The following is a 20,482-nucleotide window of genomic DNA, read 5'->3' as shown; positions in this document are numbered from 1 at the left end:
TTAACATTGTTTACAGATCCAACAAAGCACGTGACCAACACATTTAAAGATAACATAATTTTGTTTTCATTATTAAAAGAGTGTGTGAGTATATCAGCGTAATATTACATATACAACAAAATTTAAGGTCTCACGTCTTAAGATTTTCGTCTAGACAAGGCTATCCATGAAACACCTTGTATACGCTTTCGCCTTTTACAACATTGATATTTAGTCAAGTTTAAGACATAGTTGAAGGAAAAGAGAAGAAGAAATGAAAAGGATGCACCGACGGTTTCTTCTCTTGTTCGAAAATTGTACACCAAGTAAATTCAGGAAGCATCAAATACTTGCAGTGCTAGGTGATAAAAGTCATTTCCAAAATCAAGATCAGTGGGTCATCTTTTGCTAGGTGATAAGAATGACTTTCTTATGTTGTACGTCCACAGCTGGAAACCGAACTTTTTTGATGTTGGTATAGAGTAACTAGTGTAAAGGGGAGATAAGTAACGAATTAAAGAAAAAGGGTGAAGAGAATTTTCTTTGTTATTTAGCAAGTGTAAAGGGTAGAGTAGAGAGTTGTGGTCACAGAAGAAGTATCTTCTTTTGGAAGCTATTGTACTTTCCAAGTTAAACATGGTTTACTTGCCATAATAAATATGAAGACAACCGTCAGTTGTTAATTGCCACTCATATCAGGAAGAGAAGAAACGGCTTCTACCGTGCACTCAGAAGCGGTGCCTTATATCATGTATGACAACGAGATCAAGAGTATGGACACAGAGAAGATCAAGAAATACTTGTCCCGAATTGCCACGCAGAGCAAGTGGGAAGAAGTTGTTAGAACCTATACGCTCAACCAGAACGCTCACGGGGCAAAAATCACCAAGTCAGGTGACACAGCACTACACATAGCAGTATCCGATGGCCAAGAAAAAAGTGTTGAAGAGCTAGTAAAACTGATTACTGTAAAGGAGCTTGAAATTAAAAACGAGCGAGGGAATACCCCTCTCCAAGTCGCGGCATGGATGGGAAACGAGACGATGTGTTCATGCATTGCCAACGATTATCCATCATTGGTCGGTGCTCAGAATGTAGACAATGAGACTCCTCTATTCTTGGCTGCTGTCTATGGTAAAAAAGATGCCTTCTTACTCATGCACTACATCACTACCCCCAATGGTCACCCGAAACACTACAATTATTGTAGGAGAAATGATGGTGATACCATGTTGCATGTTGCAATTGCTAGGGAATACTTTGGTAATTATCCCTTAACTTGATCACTTCCATATATATCAGCTATACTTTTAAGTTAAATATTTAAATTCTATGAACATTTTTATTTAAACATATTTAAATTCTTATAAATATTGAAAAATCACTAAATTTGGGTGAATTTTAAGTTAAATACTTTTTTAAAATTATTTTAGCCATTGGATTTAAATTTGAACCGTTAGATATTTTTTTTTACCATTAGATTTTATTATATTCGATCTCAATTGTTGGATTCAATAAATCCTGGAAGACATGCCTATGTGGGTGAGGTCCCGCTGGTGGTGCCCACACCATTTTCTGAGCTAAATCCTAGGAGGAATTTAACTTTTGTTTGGCTTTTAGCTTTTAGCCCACCCATTTAGCATAGGTTGGGTTTTGGGGGGAGGAATAAAACCTAAAAAATAGCATATAGCCCAGGGTTGAGTTTGATCTTATGATATGTAAAATAAATAATAATGTGTACCTTGTTGGTTGACAGATATGGCATTTCAGATAATTTACTTGTATGAAGATCTTGTTTATTATATGAATACGCAAGGCTTTTCCCCTCTTCATCTTCTGGCTACCAAGCGTTCTGCCTTCAAAAGCGGTAGCCACCTCGGCCAATTCCAAAAAATTATTTACCACTGTGAGTATTAGTACAGAAACTCCGCCGTGTAAGTTTATCTTACATTGCCGGTCCCAAGCCCGGATAAAGGAGGAGGGGGAGGGCGTCAGGTAGTCGACAGCCGGCACTCCATGATCACGTCGAATCCTTATGAAAATGAATCCAGAACGAAATCGCGCTAAAGCTAGGGCGTCACCCGTAAGTGGCGCGCTGTGTGGCCCGAGCACAGTGATAAGTGAGCAAGGGTCGCTGTATCTCCATCGGCATCCGGATGCAGTGTTAAATGAGCAAGGGGGCTATAGAAACTTCTTTTCGAACGACTCCACTCAAAGTTGTTTGGGAGCATATGCTCCTATCAACTTTACACGGGACACACAAAAGAAGTACTTTGATCCTATTAGACGGGGAAGGGTGAAGAAGCTAGGACAGAAGGGTAGAGTTCAAGAGAGCAAAATGCGTTTAGGAACGTGGAATATAGGAACCTTGACGGGAAAATCTATGGAAGTAGTAGAAGTTATGGTGAGGAGAAGGATAAATATTATGTGCCTACAAGAAACTAAGTGGGTTGGGCGTAAGGCAAAGGATCTAGAAAACTCAGGGTTTAAACTATGGTATTCGGGCACAAATAGAACGAGAAACGGTGTTGGCATCATCATGGACAAGACCTTGACACAAGATGTTGTAGATGTCAAGAGGGTAGGAGATAGAATCATGGCAATCAAGATTGTAATAGGACAAGAACTTATCAATGTGATTAGTGCGTACGCACCTCAAGTAGGGTTGGATACGAGTTCGAAGGAGAAATTTTGGGAAGACCTTGGAGACTTGGTGCAAGGAATTGCTCAGACGGAGAAGTTATTTATAGGAGGAGATTTAAATGGACACGTGGGCAGGGAGACAGGCAACTATGGAGGTTTTCATGGTGGCCATGGTTTTGGGGAGAGAAACGAGGATGGGGAAGCTATCTTGGATTTTGCAATGGCATATGATCTCTTCTTAGCCAACACCTTCTTTAAGAAGCGGGAAGAACATGTAATCACCTACAAGAGTGGGTCGTCAAAAACACAAATAGATTTTCTTCTAATGAGGAAAAGGGATCGTATAACTTGTAAGGATTGCAAAGTTATACCAGGAGAGAGCGTGGCTAATCAACATCGCTTGTTGGTGATGGATGTACATATCAAAAGAGTGAGAAAAAAGAACAAGACTTGGAAGTGCCCAAGGACTAGATGGTGGAATCTAAAAGAAGAAAAACAAGCCATTTTCAAAGAGAAAATAACCACCCAGTGTGTGTGGGATAGAGAGGGGGAAGCTAACCAAATGTGGGATTCCATGGCTAGTTGTATCCGAAAAGTAGCAAAAGAGGTATTAGGAGAGTCCAAGGGCTTTGCCCCACACCAAAAGGAATCTTGGTGGTGGAATGAGGAGGTACAAACAAAGGTGAAGGCTAAGAAGGAATGTTGTAAAGCCTTATACAAGGATAGGACCGATGAAAATGGTGAAAGGTATAGAAAAGCGAAGCAAGAGGCGAAGAAAGCTGTGAGAGAAGCTAAGTTAGCGGCTTATGACGATATGTATAAACGACTAGATACCAAAGAAGGAGAGTTGGATATCTATAAACTAGCTAGAGCAAGGGAAAAGAAGACAAGGGACCTAAACCAAGTGAGGTGCATCAAGGATGAGGATGGAAAGGTTCTTGCTACAGAGAACGCGGTTAAAGACAGATGGAAAGGTTATTTTCATAATCTTTTCAATGAAGGACATGAAAGGAGTGCTTCTTTAGGGGAGTTGAGTAACTCAGAAGAGTGTAGAAACTACTCTTTTTATCGTAGAATCCGGAAGGAAGAAGTGGTTGTAGCTTTGAAGAAGATGAAGCATAGAAAAGCAGTAGGCCCAGACGATATACCAATCGAAGTGTGGAAAGTTTTGGGAGAGACGGGTATAACATGGCTCACTGACCTTTTCAATAGGATTTTGAAAACGAAGAAGATGCCAAATGAGTGGCGAACGAGCACTTTGGTGCCTATCTACAAGAATAAGGGCGATGTACAAAATTGCATGAACTATAGGGGTATTAAGCTAATGAGTCATACAATGAAGCTCTGGGAGAGAGTCATTGAGCATAGATTGAGGCAAGAGACACGGGTTTCGGACAACCAATTCGGGTTCATGCCAGGGCGCTCAACCATGGAGGCAATCTATCTCTTACGAAGATTGATGGAAAGATATAGAGATGGGAAAAAGGATTTACACATGGTCTTTATAGATTTGGAAAAAGCATATGATAGGGTCCCAAGAGACATTCTTTGGAGGATTTTAGAGAAGAAAGGAGTACGAGTAGCATATATCCAAGCTATACAGGATATGTATGAAGGAGCAAAGACTGCCGTAAGAACTCATGAAGGACAAACCGAAAGCTTTCCCATAACTGTAGGATTACATCAAGGCTCATCCTTAAGTCCTTACCTTTTTGCGTTGGTAATGGATGAGTTAACAGGATATATTCAAGATGATATTCCTTGGTGTATGCTTTTCGCAGACGATATAGTGTTGATAGATGAAACTCAAGAAGGGGTAAATGCAAAGCTTAACCTTTGGAGAGAAGTGTTGGAATCTAAAGGTCTTCGCCTAAGCCGATCAAAGACAGAATATATGGAGTGCAAGTTCAGTGCAAATGGAGGCCAAAACGAGTTAGGGGTGAGGATTGGAGATCAAGAAATACCAAAGAGCGACCGTTTTCGTTACCTAGGATCTATCTTGCAAAAGAACGGAGAATTAGATGGAGATCTCAACCATAGAATACAAGCTGGATGGATGAAGTGGAAGAGTGCATCCGGCGTGTTGTGTGACCGCCGTATGCCACTGAAGCTCAAGGGAAAATTTTATAGGACGGCAATAAGGCCGGCGATGCTGTATGGCACAGAATGTTGGGCGGTGAAGCATCAACACGTACACAAAATGGGTGTAGCGGAGATGAGGATGCTTCGTTGGATGTGTGGGCACACGAGAAAGGATAAGATTAGGAATGAGGATATCCGGGGTAAAGTAGGAGTAGCCGAAATTGAAGGAAAGATGAGAGAAAATCGGTTACGGTGGTTTGGACATGTGCAAAGAAGGCCTACTGACGCTCCGATTAGAAGATGCGACTATGGGACAGAGGTTCAGGGTCGAAGGGGTAGAGGAAGACCCAGGAAAACTTTGAGAGAGACCCTAAGAAAAGACTTAGAGTACTTGGATCTAACGGAGGACATGACACAGGACAGAACACAATGGCGTTCTAAGATTCATATAGCCGATCCCACTCAGTGACTTGGATTTTCCAAGTCTCCAACCGAGAAGTTGTCCTCGCTCGGGAAATTAAGGGAACACTACCTCAACCTACATGCTTCACTCACAAAGCTCCAACATACAAGCTTCAACAAAAGAAAATTCAAAGAACTTAGCGAAGAAGGCTTTGGTGATTTAACACAATACGTTGAAATGAAGGGAAGCTTATTTATTGATATCCCCGATAAATTACAAATATGTACATATACTTGAGTCAAAATAAACAAACAAGAGGGAGCCTTCACAAAGGTTGCTTAGGAGAAGTCTCGGCAGTCGGTAGAGCCCCAGAAAGAGAAGGCACCGGAGGGGGATCATTCGGAGCCTCAGTACTGGACAGAACCCTAGAAGGAGGAGGCATCAGAGGTTGATCATTTGGAGCTTCATTACGCGGTACAGCCCCAGAAGACGAAGGCAATAAATGCCTTTGGAACAAACCCACAAATCTCTGATGATCAAGTAAAACCTGACCATCAGATTCCTTCATCTGGTCAAGCTTCCTCTTCATGTTTGTAGCATAGTCATGTGCGAGCCGGTGCAACTGTTTATTCTCATGCTTGAGCCTTCTAATCTCCTGCTTGAGACTCATCACTTCAGCCGCCAATGATTCAACTTGGCGGGTTCGAGCAAATAGGCGTTGGGCCATATTAGACACAGAACCTGCACACTGAACACTAAGAGCCAGAGAATCCTTAACAGCCAACTCATCAGACCGTTTGGAAAGTAGTCTGTTATCTTTGGGAGTGAGAAGGTTCCTGGCCACTACCGCAGCGGTCATATCATTCTTCATCACGGAATCCCCAACGGTAAGAGGACCAGTAGGGGAGACGAAGGATGGGCGCCATATGTTGTCTGGAGAAGGCGGGGCTGCCTCTTCAACAAGGTTCAAGTCAAAACGACGGTCGGAGGGGCCAGACATTTTCAAAGGTGTAGAAAAGAGAAGAGGTCGGACAAATCAAGATCTTAGAAGTGCAAGAATGGAGCTTCTACTGGTGGATATTCAAGTGTGCTTTGGAACTTAATGTCAGCCTCTATAAAAATCTGCACTCGACGAAGCTTCAGAAATCGAAGAGGCGTTTGCTTTCTCAAAAGCTGGGCTGCTCAGAGACCACGAGGGTCGATCTCAGAAATCGAAGAGGCGTTTGCTTTCTCAAAAGCTGGGCTGCTCAAAGACCACGAAGGCCGATCTCAGAAATCGAAGAGGTTTGCTTTCTCAAAAGCTGGGCTGCTCAGAGACCACGAGGGCCGATCTCAGAAATCGAAGAGGTTTGCTTTCTCAAAAGCTGGGCTGCTCAGAGACCACGAGGGCCGATCTCAGAAATCGAAGAGGTTTGCTTTCTCAAAAGCTGGGCTGCTCAGAGACCACGAGGGTCGATCTCAGAAATCGAAGAGGCACCTACTTTTCCAGCCTTGTCAGCACCTGTCACACGCACATTCAGCTTTGCGGAAATTATGGGCATTCTGTCGAAGATTTCTGGCGAAGTAGAAAGCACATGAATCGTACTGTTCAATCACCCACTTCCCACACGCAACAGTAGCTCATGGGTACCACATATAACTTTGCCAAAGTCCTCTGACAAAGTTGAGACTACTTTTCCAGCCTTGTCAGCACCTGTCACACGCACACTCAGCTTTGCGGAAATTATGGGCATTCTGTCGAAGATTTCTGGCGAAGTAGAAAGCACATGAATTGTACTGTTCAATCATCCACTTCCCACACGCAACAGTAGCTCATGGGTACCACATATAACTTTGCCAAAGTTCTCTGACAAAGTCGAGACACGTGAAGCTTGCAACTCTCACTACATCGCTCTGACCAAGAAGGGTAAAAGAATAGCAAAGAAACAACACTAACAAAGTTTAGACACATAAATTTTGACGGCCTAGCTACCATATTATTACCCACAAGGGTAAAGGAACAGTACCACTGCTGGATAATTGGAAAGTCCCGGTGTGTCAACCTCTGTGCTTCATGGCAAGGTAGACTAGCAAACATGCCTAACCTTTACTCACATTCGAGAAAACACTCCCAACAAGATTGCTTGCCCCAAAATCGAAGAGGCATCGCCCTCCGAATCTCGAGAGCCAGACTCCCAACATGATTACTTTCTCAAAAATCGAAGAGAGGGTAAAGGAACAGTACCACTGCTGGATAATTTGAAAGTCCCTGTGTGTCATCCTCTGTGCTTCATGGCAAGGTAGACTAGCAAACATGCCCAACCTTTACTCACATTCGAGAAAACACCCCCAACAAGATTGCTTGCTCCAAAATCGAAGAGGCACCGCCCTCCGAATCTCGAGAGCCAGACTCCTAACATGATTACTTTCTCAAAAATCGAAGAGAGGGTAAAGGAACAGTACCACTGCTGGATAATTGGAAAGTCCCTGTGTGTCAACCTCTGTGCTTCGTGGCAAGGTAGACTAGCAAACATGCCCAACCTTTACTCATATTCGAGAAAACACTCCCAACTCCCAACATGATTACTTTCTCAAAAATCGAAGACACCGCTCTCCGAATCTCGAGAGTCAGACCCCCAGCATGATTGCTTTCTCAAAAATCGAAGAGGCATCGTTCTCCGAATCTCGAGAGCCATATCCCCGACAGGATTGCTTGTTCGAAAACCGAAGAGGCACCACTTTCCCAACTTCAAGAGCCGGATCTCCTTGGATAAAGCTTGTCTGTAATCTTCACACGCAACATCAGCTTTCCAGATACCACAGACCACTTTTTCAAAGTGCTCTGACAGAGTTAAAACTTGTGAAGCTGGCAGCTCCCACTACCGTGCTATGACCAAGCAGGGTAAAGGAATAGCATTATTACTTGATGTTAGGGAGACTCCTATATATGTCGACCTCCATTCCCAACGGACAGGCAGACCTGCAAAAATGCTCAACCCTTCCTCTTATCTGAGAGGACACTCCCAACGAAGCCTTTCGAAATATTCAGCTTTCTTTCCCCCCGATAATACCTCTGTAAACAAGCTATACTAGAGCAAGAATATCTCATATCATCAGGGTTAAAAGCAAGAGTATCCCATATCATGCTTTTTCCCTGTCTTTTCCTTTGGCCTTGTTCTTACCTGCAAGACAAGGAGAAAGAGAGCAATCAGTCAGCACTTGGAATCAAGCTTCCAACCAGGAACTGACTGCCTGGAACCCCTTACCCTGGCATTGCTCTCGAGTACTCATCTTCAACATCTTATGCTTCCAAGGAAGATACCGCATCTGCCTGAGGAACAGATAGGGCAAGTGAAAAGGATACAAGGAAGCATGTGGAGACAAGCGTAACAGCACATGTGCCGATACATCCACTACTCTGTCAAAAGCAAAAGTATCCCATATCAGCAGGGTCGAACGTACTCTAGATTTGATGGACTTGTTTTGACCCTCAAATTCTTCAGTCGGCCTTATACTTTGGAGGAAACCAGAAAACCCTCCAGCCCAGTTCAAGAATAAGCCTGTGGAAAGTTACTTCTTCAAAAGCAAAAGTATCCCATATCATCTCTTCTAATTTTTCTTCTCTTTATCCTTCATGCTGCCTGCAAGATAGGGAGAATGTGAACAATCAGCCGGAGCTCTGATTGCTTACCTTGTCTGTTACCTCTTTCAGCAGATCCCCTAGCTCAGCGACTTGGGGGACTCCTACTACATGGTTTGTATCGCGCTTGACCAAGCCTGAAACTACAAGTAAGCTTCAAGTGACATTGATACATTACCTTGTGCATCTCCACCAGTTACAGATACCACCCCTGGATGGAGGAAGAGTACTTCCAGAGAAGATTCCACATCTACCTATGAGACAGATAAGGAAAGTCAAGCCGATACCACACTCCGGGACTTAGAAGTTTCGTGGTTACGAGATCATTCTCCCACAATATTTCCTAATGTCATTTGTACTAAATCATTCACTTGTACTCCCTAAAGGAGAGCTTGAACCTATGTACTTGTGTAAACCCTTCACAATTAATGAGAACTCCTCTATTCCGTGGACGTAGCCAATCTGGGTGAATCACGTACATCTTGTGTTTGCTTTCCTATCTCTATCCATTTATATACTTATCCACACTAATGACCGGAGCAATCTAGCGAAGATCACAAAAAGTGACCGTTTTCGCTACCTAGGATCTATCTTGCAAGAGAACGGAGAATTAGATGGAGATCTCAACCATAGAATACAAGTTGGATGGATGAAGTGTAAGAGTGTACCCGGCGTGTTGTGTGATCGTCGTAGGCCACTGAAGCTCAAGGGAAAATTTTATAGGACGGCAATAAGGCCAACGATGTTGTATGGCACAGAATGTTGGGCGGTGAAGCATCAACACGTACACAAAATGGGTGTAGCGGAGATGAGGATGCTTCGTGGGATGTATGGGCACACGAGAAAGGATAAGATTGGGAATGAGGATATCCAAGGTAAAGTAGGAGTAGCCAAAATTGAAGGAAATATGAAAGAAAATCGGTTCCGGTGGTTTGGACATGTGCAAAGAAGGCCTACTGACGCTCCGGTTCGAAAATGTGACTACGGGACAGAAGTTCAGGGCCGAAGGGGTAGAGGAAGACCTAGGAAAACTTTGGAAGAGACCCTAAGAAAAGACTTGATTACTTGGATCTAACGGAGGACATGACACAAAACCGAGCGCAATGGCGTTCTAGGATTCATATAGCCGACCCCACTTAGTGGGAAAAGGCTTTGTTGTTGTTGTTGTTGTTGTGAGTATTAGTACAGAATTATTATTGGTAAGATTGAAAGCTAATTATATGTATCACCCTACTCATTCTTGTTTGTATATATATGGTAATTTGGAAGGTATTAATGTTGATGAGCTGAAGGCGAAGCGATGGGATCCATATAATGAGGGGATAATTAAGACATTCAAAGAGGAAAAGAATCCCAAATATCCAGAAAACTACCAGACTTGCATCAACTTCATTAGGTTGTTCAGGACATCAATTCTCAGAGGTAGGGGAATTCAAAATCAAATATCTCAAAATACCTCAATTGTTTGAGTATTTCTCCTGCAAACTTCATGCAATCATAGAAGTATAATCATAGCCAAGTGATTATAATTTAGACTTGAATTTTTTTATCTTCATTTTGCAGTTATCAAAAACGCCGTCCAAGCCAATCAGAGACAGGGAGGAGAAAAAAAATCAGCAGATCCAGAGAACCAGCGTACTCCCAACACTTCAAATTCAGGTAACTTCTAAGAAAGCCATGCTGTGTAACCTTTCTACATTTACACTTTATTATAAGGTGCTTCAAGAAGGATATATAAAATTGTTTCCTCATTCTAGCAAAGGGAAAACTAAAAGTCCTCCTTCTCTCCTAACGTGAAATCATTTCGGTGTACAAATGTTACAATTGAAACCGTTCATTCTCTTTAACATCATCTAAAGATAAGTACTAAAAAATTCAGAAGTGGTGATATCCACACACCCATTTTTATCTCACACCATTCTCAATTTTTGTCATTGGATCAAATAAATTGAAAAAGATCAATGGATAAAAATTAACAAATGTGTGTGAGAGGTACAAAAGAGTATGTAAATTGCACTATCCAAAATTTATTTGATTTAGAGATCACTGTATAATCATCCATGTGTCGAAAAATCGACAATTATGATAATATAATTTTCATGATAAACCGTCAATTCTTTGAAAAGGCCTCTACATCGAATAGAGTTTTCTAGAGATGGTGATGATTAAAAAACATGATCAGCTTTACATCGAATAGAGTTTTCTAGAGATGGTGATGATCGAATAGAGTTTTCTAGAGATGGTGATGATTAAAAAACATGATCAGCTCTACATCGGATAGAGTTTTCTAGAGATGGTGATGATTAAAAAACATGATCAGTTTTTACTAATTATGACGTCTGTACACTAAAATCATGTCATGTTATAATGGTGGATAGAGACTTTCCTTTCTTCCTAGGATGTGATCGGAATTTCCATTCAAGAATCAAAATTAATATTATTTTTTTTAGTAAATTACATCTTACCATATCGATTTTAGATCACATAACAATCGCATACCTTATAGCATACCTTATCTTTTGAATATGGCAATATCATACATCAATTTACGAATTTGTTGCAATATTAAACCTCATTGAAAAAATCCGTCAATGACATGGCAGACACATAACCCACTTCCTTGCATATGGTCTAATATCCTAGTAGATATGGTATTGGGTTTTCACCCATGTGTCCCGAGTTCAAAATTTCTCCTCTAAATTATTGTAATAGTTTTGAACCATTTCCCCTTTCCTTAATAATAATAAATTACAAAAAAAATAAAAAATTAATGATTTTTTAGTCTAAAAAAATTAAAATTAATAAAAGAAATTGCCTCCTCTTTCTCCATCAAGCAACTCTTTATGCATTTCTCTCATCCCCGCAGCTCCAACCGCCGCACCCACCACCAAAGCCTCCAACCAAATGAATGGTGATGTAAACAATTTGAACCTCCTTCCTTCTCCTCCTCCATCCCCACCTCCCTCCCATCGAAACCTTCTACGACGGTATCCTGGGTACCATTGTCATCGGGGAAGGCGAATCAGTGGTGGGCACCTGCCCATTTGGCTGAATTATGACTGCTGACGTTGAGGATGGAGACGGTGAATCCTGGTCCTCGGGGATGAAGACATCGATGGGCGGGGATGGAGCTTGCGTGCACAACTCTGTCAAGCTGCTTAGTCGTCAAGGGATCGATTTCGAGCAGATCCAAAATTTCGGGTGGACTTGATCCGGTTCACAGAACTGACGATGTCATCAAGGCTCGTCTGCAACGACGTTGTTAACTGGGTAAATAGGCCTTATCGAGCCTCGTCGAAAAATAAACCTCGTCAGGGCTATAGATCTGAGGTGATCAACGGGTGGGGGTGGCGGTGATGAGACCTGGATGTGGGTGATTGGCGAATATGAGATGATTCGGGGCTGAGGGTGGCGGTGGGGGAGTGGGTTGTGGTTTTGGTGGTGAAGGAAAGAAGTAAAGAGGGGGAGAGACATATGGAGTGGATGATGGGTTGGTAGGGGTGGGTCACACAGTTTATTTTATAAGCAAATTTAAATGATTTTATCCTTAATTTAACCTAGTTGAGTGGGGAAGTGATCCCCACATCTGTCACATCCATCGTCAGTTAATAAATAAATTGATGGATTTTTTAACCATGGTTTAACCTTGCAACAAATTCTTCGTAAGTTCATATATGATATTACAACGTTTAAAAGATAAAGTACAAGCTTTTTATGTGATCCAAAGTTAAAGTGATAAAAATGTAATTTATCCTCTCTTTTTTTAACACATTTGAAGAAAATCTTAGTCCAGAAACTTGTATATGCAGAGTCAGAATCCAATGATCACAGTCAAGGACACCAAAAGTTTCCCGTAAACTACAAAACCTGCTTTGAGTTTGTCAAGGTTATATCAAAGGCAATGCTGATTGTTCTTGGATTAGGTAATAAAGCCACCATGCACTTTTCATTTTATCTCCTAATCTCTCTTATTTAGTACATAATTTTCTTTATCTAATCATTATTATATGTTGTTTACAGGGCCTACGGAGATAAGAAAGATAAGGGAAAAGAAAAAAAAACACAAATGGTCTGTTCAGATCATGTACGAACTCTTAGAACGAGCTAGCATGTATGAGTACGAAGACAGTGGTATGGATCCCCAGGCCCACAAAGACACTGATGAGACCACACCTTATAAAATTGTCGATGGCCGCGCCGTCTTCATGCATCTACAGGAGGCTGAGAAGCCAAACAAAGGTAAAGAAAATATCCCAACCGCTATTTCACTTGCTTAATTAGTAACACTGCTATTTCACTTGCTCAATTAAAATAATAAAATTCTGAAAGATACCCTCAAAATTTGAAACACTGCTATTTCACCGGCTGCCGCGAGGCGGGGCGCCTTTACGCGCCACTTCACGCACCGCCACGCGCCGAGTTTGGGTCGCCGGAGTTTGGCCGGACTTTTCCGTGGTCGACGTCGTGCCCGGTAGCAGAGCATAGTACCTCCGGTGGAGGCGCGTGTATCCCACGAGCTAGCCACCGCGTCTTCGCGCTTATGCGAGTGCAGGCATACTCGCCTTCCTCGTGAGGCCTGTGAACGGCCAGAATCTGGGGCCCTCTTCCAGAGCTCGTTTCGAGCTCATTTCACAACCAAATAACACAATCTACCTATGGAAATGAAGCTGGGGAAAAGGAAGATAAGGATTTACCAATTCGAGGCCCAGCCGTGGCCCAAAAATAGCCTGAAATCTGCCTAAAAGACACGGGTCCCCTCGCAGAAAAACTGGGGAAATGTTTCCCGAGTTGCATCTGCACCAAAACTCTACCAAATCATGCATGCAGACTCAGCAATCGTATCAGAACATCAGAAGGAAGAGAAAGAAGGTGTCCCCGAGGCTTACCTTGGCCGTGAACGGCAGAATTTCGCCGGAGTTTTCCCTCGAGTTCGCACCGAATTTCGTGGCATGTCGGTCTCTGTTTGAGTCCAACATTTTTTCTGAAATTTTAGGACTCGACGAGGGGCGAGAGGAAGAGAGGTGGAGGTTTGGGTGGCTCAGGTTTCGACAGGAAACAGCGGCGGGGCGCCGTCTGTGTTTTCTGTGCATGTGCTGTTGATTGAGAGAGAGGTGAGGGAAGTAAAGAGAATGGAAGAGAGAGATGATGGCTCAGAAACTCGCTGGATTGGGAAAGGTCTGATAGTGGTGTGCCTTCGAGGTTTCTGTGCAAAACAGAGAGGGGAGAGTTGCAGAGGTTAGGGGAAAGAGAGAGAAGGAAGAGACTAGAGGGTTAGTGAGAGAGATCAGAGTAAGGGACGGAGAGTACGAGAGAGGTGAGAGTGCACCCGAAAGAGGGAGAGAGACACGTGGGTGTGGTGAGGGGGAGGGCCCACTTGGCACACCCTCCTACTTCAGAACATGCACAATAATTTCAAATATGTTGTAAAATTGACTGCGGGTACAGTGGAATAAATGAAACAAGACACAAAATTTACGAGGTTCTTCTACAGTTAGTGTGACTGGAGTACGTCCTCTGAGCAGCAGTGGTGCTTTCATTATTTTTTGAAATAATAGAAGTACAAAGATAACTCTCTCTATTATCTCCTCTCATCTTCCTCTATTTTCTCTCTTCCTCTTCCTTCTCTCTCTTCCTCTTCCTTCCTTCCTCTCTTTTCTTTCTTTCTTTTCATTCCCATCTTTCCCGTGAACTCTCTCACTTTATCTCCTCTTTCTTCCTTTATATAAACAAAAGAAAGCAATATTTACTTTACAAATTTTCCACAAATGAATAATGAAAACACTGTACATAAATAGTAACAAACTATTCATATGGACCATCCACATAATATTTACAACAAAATACACTTTAACGAAAAACTTTCTATACTATTTACTTTAACAAAATAATCATATTTTTACATTAAAAAAAATCAAGTAGGGTACTATTTACTTTACCTTTTATTTTGTTTTTCCTAATTTCAATAACTTGAAATTACCGATTTGCACTTGAATTACCATTGCCCGTAAAATCTTCGTTTGAATTTCGTTTCTATTACATCCATGCGTTGGTATCGTCGAGTATTCGCCAGTTTGTGCGTGTGTATCTTTGGATCAAGCCCAAATAATAATTAATTAGGCACGAGGCCTAAGTAATAAAGTACTAACATAAACGGGCCTACTTGTTGACTTGTGTAACGAGTCCAACGAATATGCCAACAATATCACAATCTGCAGCTCATTGAAAATGTAATAACAAGTAATAAATTCTCGAGAATGAAAAATTACTATTTTGCCTCTCATTGAAAATGTGTGTAATTCGTTTGTTGCACGTTCGATTTACTTCTGGATCATGCTCACATGTTCGTAAAGACATGTAATGCATAGAAAGATGTGAAAAGGGACAGAGAGTGACAATGACTCAGATGTCCGCATAGGATTTCCCCGTAGGATATCCACTTAACTCGTTAAAGGTATTTTTGTAATTTTTCAATGTCAAGGAATAAAATACGATTGAATTTGGGACAGGATGTGACACAGCCTCATCTCAACAATGTATTGCCGAAACTCCTCCTCTCGCTTGGGCCCAACTTCTTCCTGAGCTTCTCCCTGAGCTTCTCTTCGCTAGTGCGGTTTGTCTTCCCTACAATCTGGAAGACGTTCTGCTTGGAGGTTGAGAGCTAGATGAAAAAGATCCTCTGATGTCCTGAACTAGACCCTCTCCTAGACTGCGGATCTCTTTACCTTTCCCCAACCATTCTCGTCCATCAACAACTATAGAGACATATCTAGATTAGGTGCCAGCTACTCCATTGGCGTGTCCAGTTGTTGCTGGGAGAGGTTGGCCAGGTACTCGTCATTTTTCTACGACATAGAAGCCTGCAAAAAAAGAGAAACCAATTAAGATTATCGATCATAATTTTAAAACTCCATTGACGTGTCCAGTTGTTGCTGGGAGAGGTTGGCCAGGAACTCGTCATTTTTCTACGACATAGAAGCCTACAAAAAAAGAGAAACCAATTAAGATTATCGATCATAATTTTAAAATTTTAAGTGTAATGAAATTTAGAATTAAAATATTTAACGGAATGCTTACATAAATAACATTAGCCACCTGGTTGCCAACTGCATATCCTCCCAAGCCTCGACTTCTAGGAAAAACCCTTCTGACGCCGTTCCTCGACCCAATTACTCTTATTTGCCATTGATTTCCGCTGTGAATAAAAAAATAATTAAATTTAATTAAAAAAAACTTATCATAAAATTTGGACTCTAAAAATGTCTGTAGAGCCAGTGCCACTCGTCCATCCTTTCCACAAACTCCAGGGGTGGACCGGTCAAAGCTTCAACAGGAGATGCACAAGTCTAGTAGTACATGTGCAGCTCTTACTTTCACTCCTTAACCCGAACGAAAGGTAGAACGGGCAGCCCTGGTGATCAACCGCAATGGTATTTGTGGAAGAAAAAAAAAACACACACACACACACACACATAAAGAAACACTAATTTGCAAAGATTATTTTCTAAAATGACATCATTTCATAAAATTCATACAAATTTACCAAGTCTTGCGTCCGAATATCTATTATACAAATATCCATCCCATGAAGACAACGATGAGGCAACGCCTTACAACACAAATCTACGCGAATTCGGCATGGATGGTGGACCAAGGCCTTACGACATCTATCAGCATCTATCGGTTCAAAGGCGTCAAGTATGACACAAATCCTTACCTTACGACGGTAATGACGACTGACAATGTGATTATTCCAATAATACTAGATATCCAAACCTAGATTCTAAAATCAAGCTTATTAAGGAAAACTGCTTTAGTGGGATCGTAGTAATCGAGCTTAAGCCACAAAAAATAAATACGATATATCTGATGAAATGTACACAGGGTCATCGGCATGGACAGAGCCACCTTGGGCTCAGAGGAGTTGGATGCCCACGCAGTTCCTTTTTACTGAAAATATGACTTTAGCCCTTGAAACTCAAATTTCTTTACATAAAACCCGACATAGTTTTTTTACCCGAATAAAACCCAATGACTAGGCTCCACATAAGCAAAGTCATTAATTCTATTTGCCTTTACACATTTTGCATTCTTTAGATGCCCAAAACACCCCTAATTAAAGTTTTAATGTATACATTAAATTCTATGCAGATTTGAAGGGAGGGATTAATGAGAAAAAAATGCATTAATGTTATACTTTCCTTAAGATTTTGTAATTGTTTTTCAAATTTGCATAAAATTTGACAGTTTTAATTTGATCTTGTCATTTTCTTACCCAAATGAAAATCTGAAAGGGCACTATAAAATTTGTCCAGTAATAATACATGCAAAATAATTTATTTGTAAAATTAAAGAAATGTTATTTGATTCAAAAGAAATTTATCTATATTTTATATAATAATATAGGTGAATCATTGCACAAATATATATTAGGAATAAAATGTGCCCAATATATATATAATAATGCATACAAATAATTCACCTACAAATAAAGGAAATTTGGTTAAAAATAATATATCTATCATTTTAATGGTGATAATTTGTCTTGGTTTAGTTTTTACAAAATAATTTAGGCACTGTTTAACTTGACCAAAATAATGTAAGTACTATTTTAATTTACCTACAAAATAAATGCTATTTGATTCAAAATTAATTTACTTATATTTTACATATAAATATAGATAAATTATTTTTAACATGCATATATAATAACAAATAAAAAATGTCTAATCTATGTAAAATAATTTACCTACAACATAAAGAACATTAATTGGTTTGTTTTTTTTTTTATCAAACAATATTATTTGATGCAAAATAATTGATTATACAAAGGATTTTCTTTTTCCATACGAAAAATGTGCCCATAATTGTTTATGAATATGGATAAATTAGTGTATATATACATGTTACTAATATTTATGATACAAGAAAGGTAAATTTCCATATGGGGTTAATTGCTAATCATAATTAGGGTGAGTAATACTATTTATTGACATAATTAGGGTTTTGTGGCATAAGTTGTAAATATGTTGTAATAATTGGTTACATATTTGTCTACATGGTAGTCTATTTGAATTTTGGGTTTTATTTCAATATTTATTATTGGGTGGGTTTTTGTTTGGAAAATAGGAGTTTCAAGGACATTTCTCTAAATAACCCTTTTTTTTATTACCGCTTTACTGAAGAGACAGAGGAGAAAGCCCTTGAAATGGGGAAGTTGGAAACACCCTTTTTGATTGCTGCAAAAAATGGTGTGACTGAAATGGTGGAGAAGATCCTTGAATTTTTTCCGGTAGCCATCCGGGACACTAACGCAGAGGGAAAGAACGCGGTTTTGTTAGCTGCAGAGAACAGGCAACTACTTGTGCTCCAACTCTTACTGAAGAGAAATATACTGACCAGAGACGTGTTCAGCCAAGTGGATAATGCAGGGAATAATGCGTTTCATCTCGCAGCAACAGCAATGTTAGAAGCCAAAAACCCTTGCCATGATCTTGGGCCTGCGTTACAAATGCAATGGGAAATCAAATGGTTTGAGGTAAGTTTTAAACCCATGGTCTTAATCATATTAAAGCCAATAATTATCACACCAAGTACTAGGGTTTGATCCTAGCTATGTGAAATAATTTTTTTTATCATGAGATGAGGTTCCGGTTGGAGAATAGAGTCTCACATCAATGATATGACAAAATAATATATAGCTCATATGTGGAATCCATGTTGTTCCTCATCACCAATTTTATATTAGGATAATATATATGGACAAATAGAACCAGTTTCGAACTTTTAATCAAAAATAGAATTGATTTGACAAAAAAAAATCAAAAATAGAATTAAAGGACGATAAATAAGCACTAAACCATGGTTTTATTGTCTATTTAGTGTCCTTGTTCTAATTTGCGAATTTATCTTACAAATAACAGAAGGTTAGATACATTTTTGGTCCCGCTGTTTTACATGAATATAGAGTCAATTTGGTCTTTGGGCAAAGAATTTGAACGATTTCGTCCCCTTAAGATTGATCTTGAACATTAATTTCTTATGAATTAATGTGCAGTTCGTAAAATGCTCCGTGCCACCACACTTCCTTACCCTCTACAACGAGAAAAACCAGACTGCAAGGGATATTTTCAGCGAATCACACGCTAAGCTAGTCAAAGACGGAGGAGAATGGCTCACCAAGACTTCTCAGAACTGCTCGGTCATGGGCGGCCTTGTAGCTACGGTTGCCTTTGCCACTGCTACTGCAGTTCCTGGGGGCATCCGAGAGGCTACTGGCACTCCAATCCTTCAAAACCAGGCGGCTTTTGAGGTGTTTGCCATCTCATCTCTCCTTGCGATGTGCTCCTCCGTCATGTCCATGGCCATATTCCTGTCCATCCTGATGTCCCGGTTCCCCGAAAGGGCTTTTGCAAAGGAGCTGCCTATCAAGTTTTTGGTGGGCTTAACAACGCTCTTCTTGTCCATCCTTTCGATGCTGGTTTCATTTTGCGCTGGACATTTCTTCATGCTAAAGGATAAGCTCAAACACTTTGCCGTGCCAGTTTATCTAATGGCCTGCATGCCTCTAGCTTTTTTTGCTATCATCCAGCTTCCACTCTATTGTAATCTGATATATATGAACTTTGAAAAGGTTCCATCCTTCTATCGCAAGGCCGAGGCTGTAGAGTAGGATATTTTTCTAATTTGTGTAAAATGAGAAATGTCTCATTAAATTAATTTATGTAAGAAGTCAAATATTTTTTGAATTTTTCTATGACTTGGTCTGCTGAGTATATGCAATTAAATTTTGAATTTTAGAGGTCGATTCTAATGGAGTCTAGACTTGTTTCTATTCATTTCATAATTTGGTTGGTGTTTTTTAGAACTTAGAAGCCAACCCTATATTTAAAGTCCACTCTTGTTTCCAACTCCACAAAGACTTACAGTTCTACACTCTCTCTCATCCATAGAGAAGGCACATTGTTAGATATTTCAAGCACACTCTTCTTTTACACGACTCCTTTACTTGGAGGAGATTAAGGATTAGTTTGGTATTGTTGTGTTTTGAAAAAAAAATGTTTTTGCTGTGCTGTAAGAATAAGCAGCTGTGAAATAAAACAGTAAAGTGTTTGATAATGATAATTGTAAAAGTGCTTTTAATAAAAAAAAAGTAGTGTTATCGTGTTTGGTAAATATTTATGTAAAACAGCTCTGATTGTGTAAAATAACAAAAACAAAAACAAAGCAAAACTTATGGGCTTTTCTTTCTTTCTTTTTCTTTCTGACAAAAAGTTCATGATTGTTTCCTTTTTACTTTCTTCTTTGATTCCCTTTCTTTCTAACTCTTTCATTCTTCTTTCTTTATATTTCGTTATGCCAAAATGTTTCTGGCTTTTCTTCCATTTTTCATCAATGATCCCTCCTGAAATTTCAAAGTCCTCACCCACCTTCGTCCCTTCGCATTTCTCTTTCAGTTCCGGCGATCTGAAACCTTCGTCCTGACTCCCATTTCTATTTCCTGCATTTCGATTTCCAAGGCATAACATGTTTTGGAAGGTGTGGTGGTGGATGGGTGGGTGGGATCTGGGTTATCATCTAGCAGGGAGTGGGTTGGGATCATGGTCTGCTAGGCTGCGATGGGTGTATTTGGTGGGGATTGGGAGAGAAATGGGGTGGTGAATCTAGGGAGTAAGAAGAGATGGAGGGGATGGGGTGGTGAATCTGGGTAGTACGACGCCAGAAAACGACTCGAGAAAGGGGGGTGGAGTCCAAAACTG

The 20,482-nt window shown here is 40.5% G+C and overlaps 1 protein-coding gene and 1 long non-coding RNA gene across 3 annotated transcripts; both read left to right on the top strand.

Annotated features, from left to right (window-relative positions):
• Positions 1-450: 450 nt before the first annotated feature.
• LOC126616698 (uncharacterized) lies at positions 451-19,519 on the top strand. Of its 2 annotated transcripts, none has more exons than XM_050284794.1 (8): positions 451-1,242; positions 1,736-1,885; positions 9,996-10,148; positions 10,290-10,385; positions 12,536-12,649; positions 12,747-12,965; positions 17,915-18,261; positions 18,781-19,519. In XM_050284794.1, exons 1-8 carry the CDS (start codon positions 729-731, stop codon positions 19,393-19,395), a joined length of 2,208 nt encoding a protein of 735 aa, XP_050140751.1. In that variant the 5' UTR covers positions 451-728; the 3' UTR covers positions 19,396-19,519. The 2 variants fall into 2 exon arrangements, with proteins under 2 accessions (XP_050140751.1, XP_050140750.1); XM_050284793.1 differs by having other exon boundaries at positions 17,909-18,261.
• On the top strand, positions 7,023-9,488 carry LOC126616703 (uncharacterized). Its single transcript, XR_007621237.1, has 2 exons — positions 7,023-7,168; positions 7,387-9,488. It is a non-coding gene; the product is annotated as an uncharacterized LOC126616703 (long non-coding RNA).
• Positions 19,520-20,482: the final 963 nt, after the last annotated feature.

Source organism: Malus sylvestris, chromosome 3 (genome assembly GCF_916048215.2).
Source record: "Malus sylvestris chromosome 3, drMalSylv7.2, whole genome shotgun sequence".
NCBI lineage: Eukaryota > Viridiplantae > Streptophyta > Magnoliopsida > Rosales > Rosaceae > Malus > Malus sylvestris.
Note: the sequence above shows the minus strand (reverse complement) of the source record. Positions and strands in the feature narration are given on the sequence as shown.

Bases quoted from the DNA above. Each gene is read 5' to 3' on its own strand.
- LOC126616698 (XM_050284793.1), top strand. From the start codon at position 729: ATGTATGACAACGAGATCAAGAGTATGGACACAGAGAAGATCAAGAAA. The intron at 12,650-12,746 runs GTAATAAAGCCA...TGTTGTTTACAG, and splicing joins GCTGATTGTTCTTGGATTAG to GGCCTACGGAGATAAGAAAG. The intron at 12,966-17,908 runs GTAAAGAAAATA...GCTTTACTGAAG, and splicing joins GGCTGAGAAGCCAAACAAAG to AGACAGAGGAGAAAGCCCTT.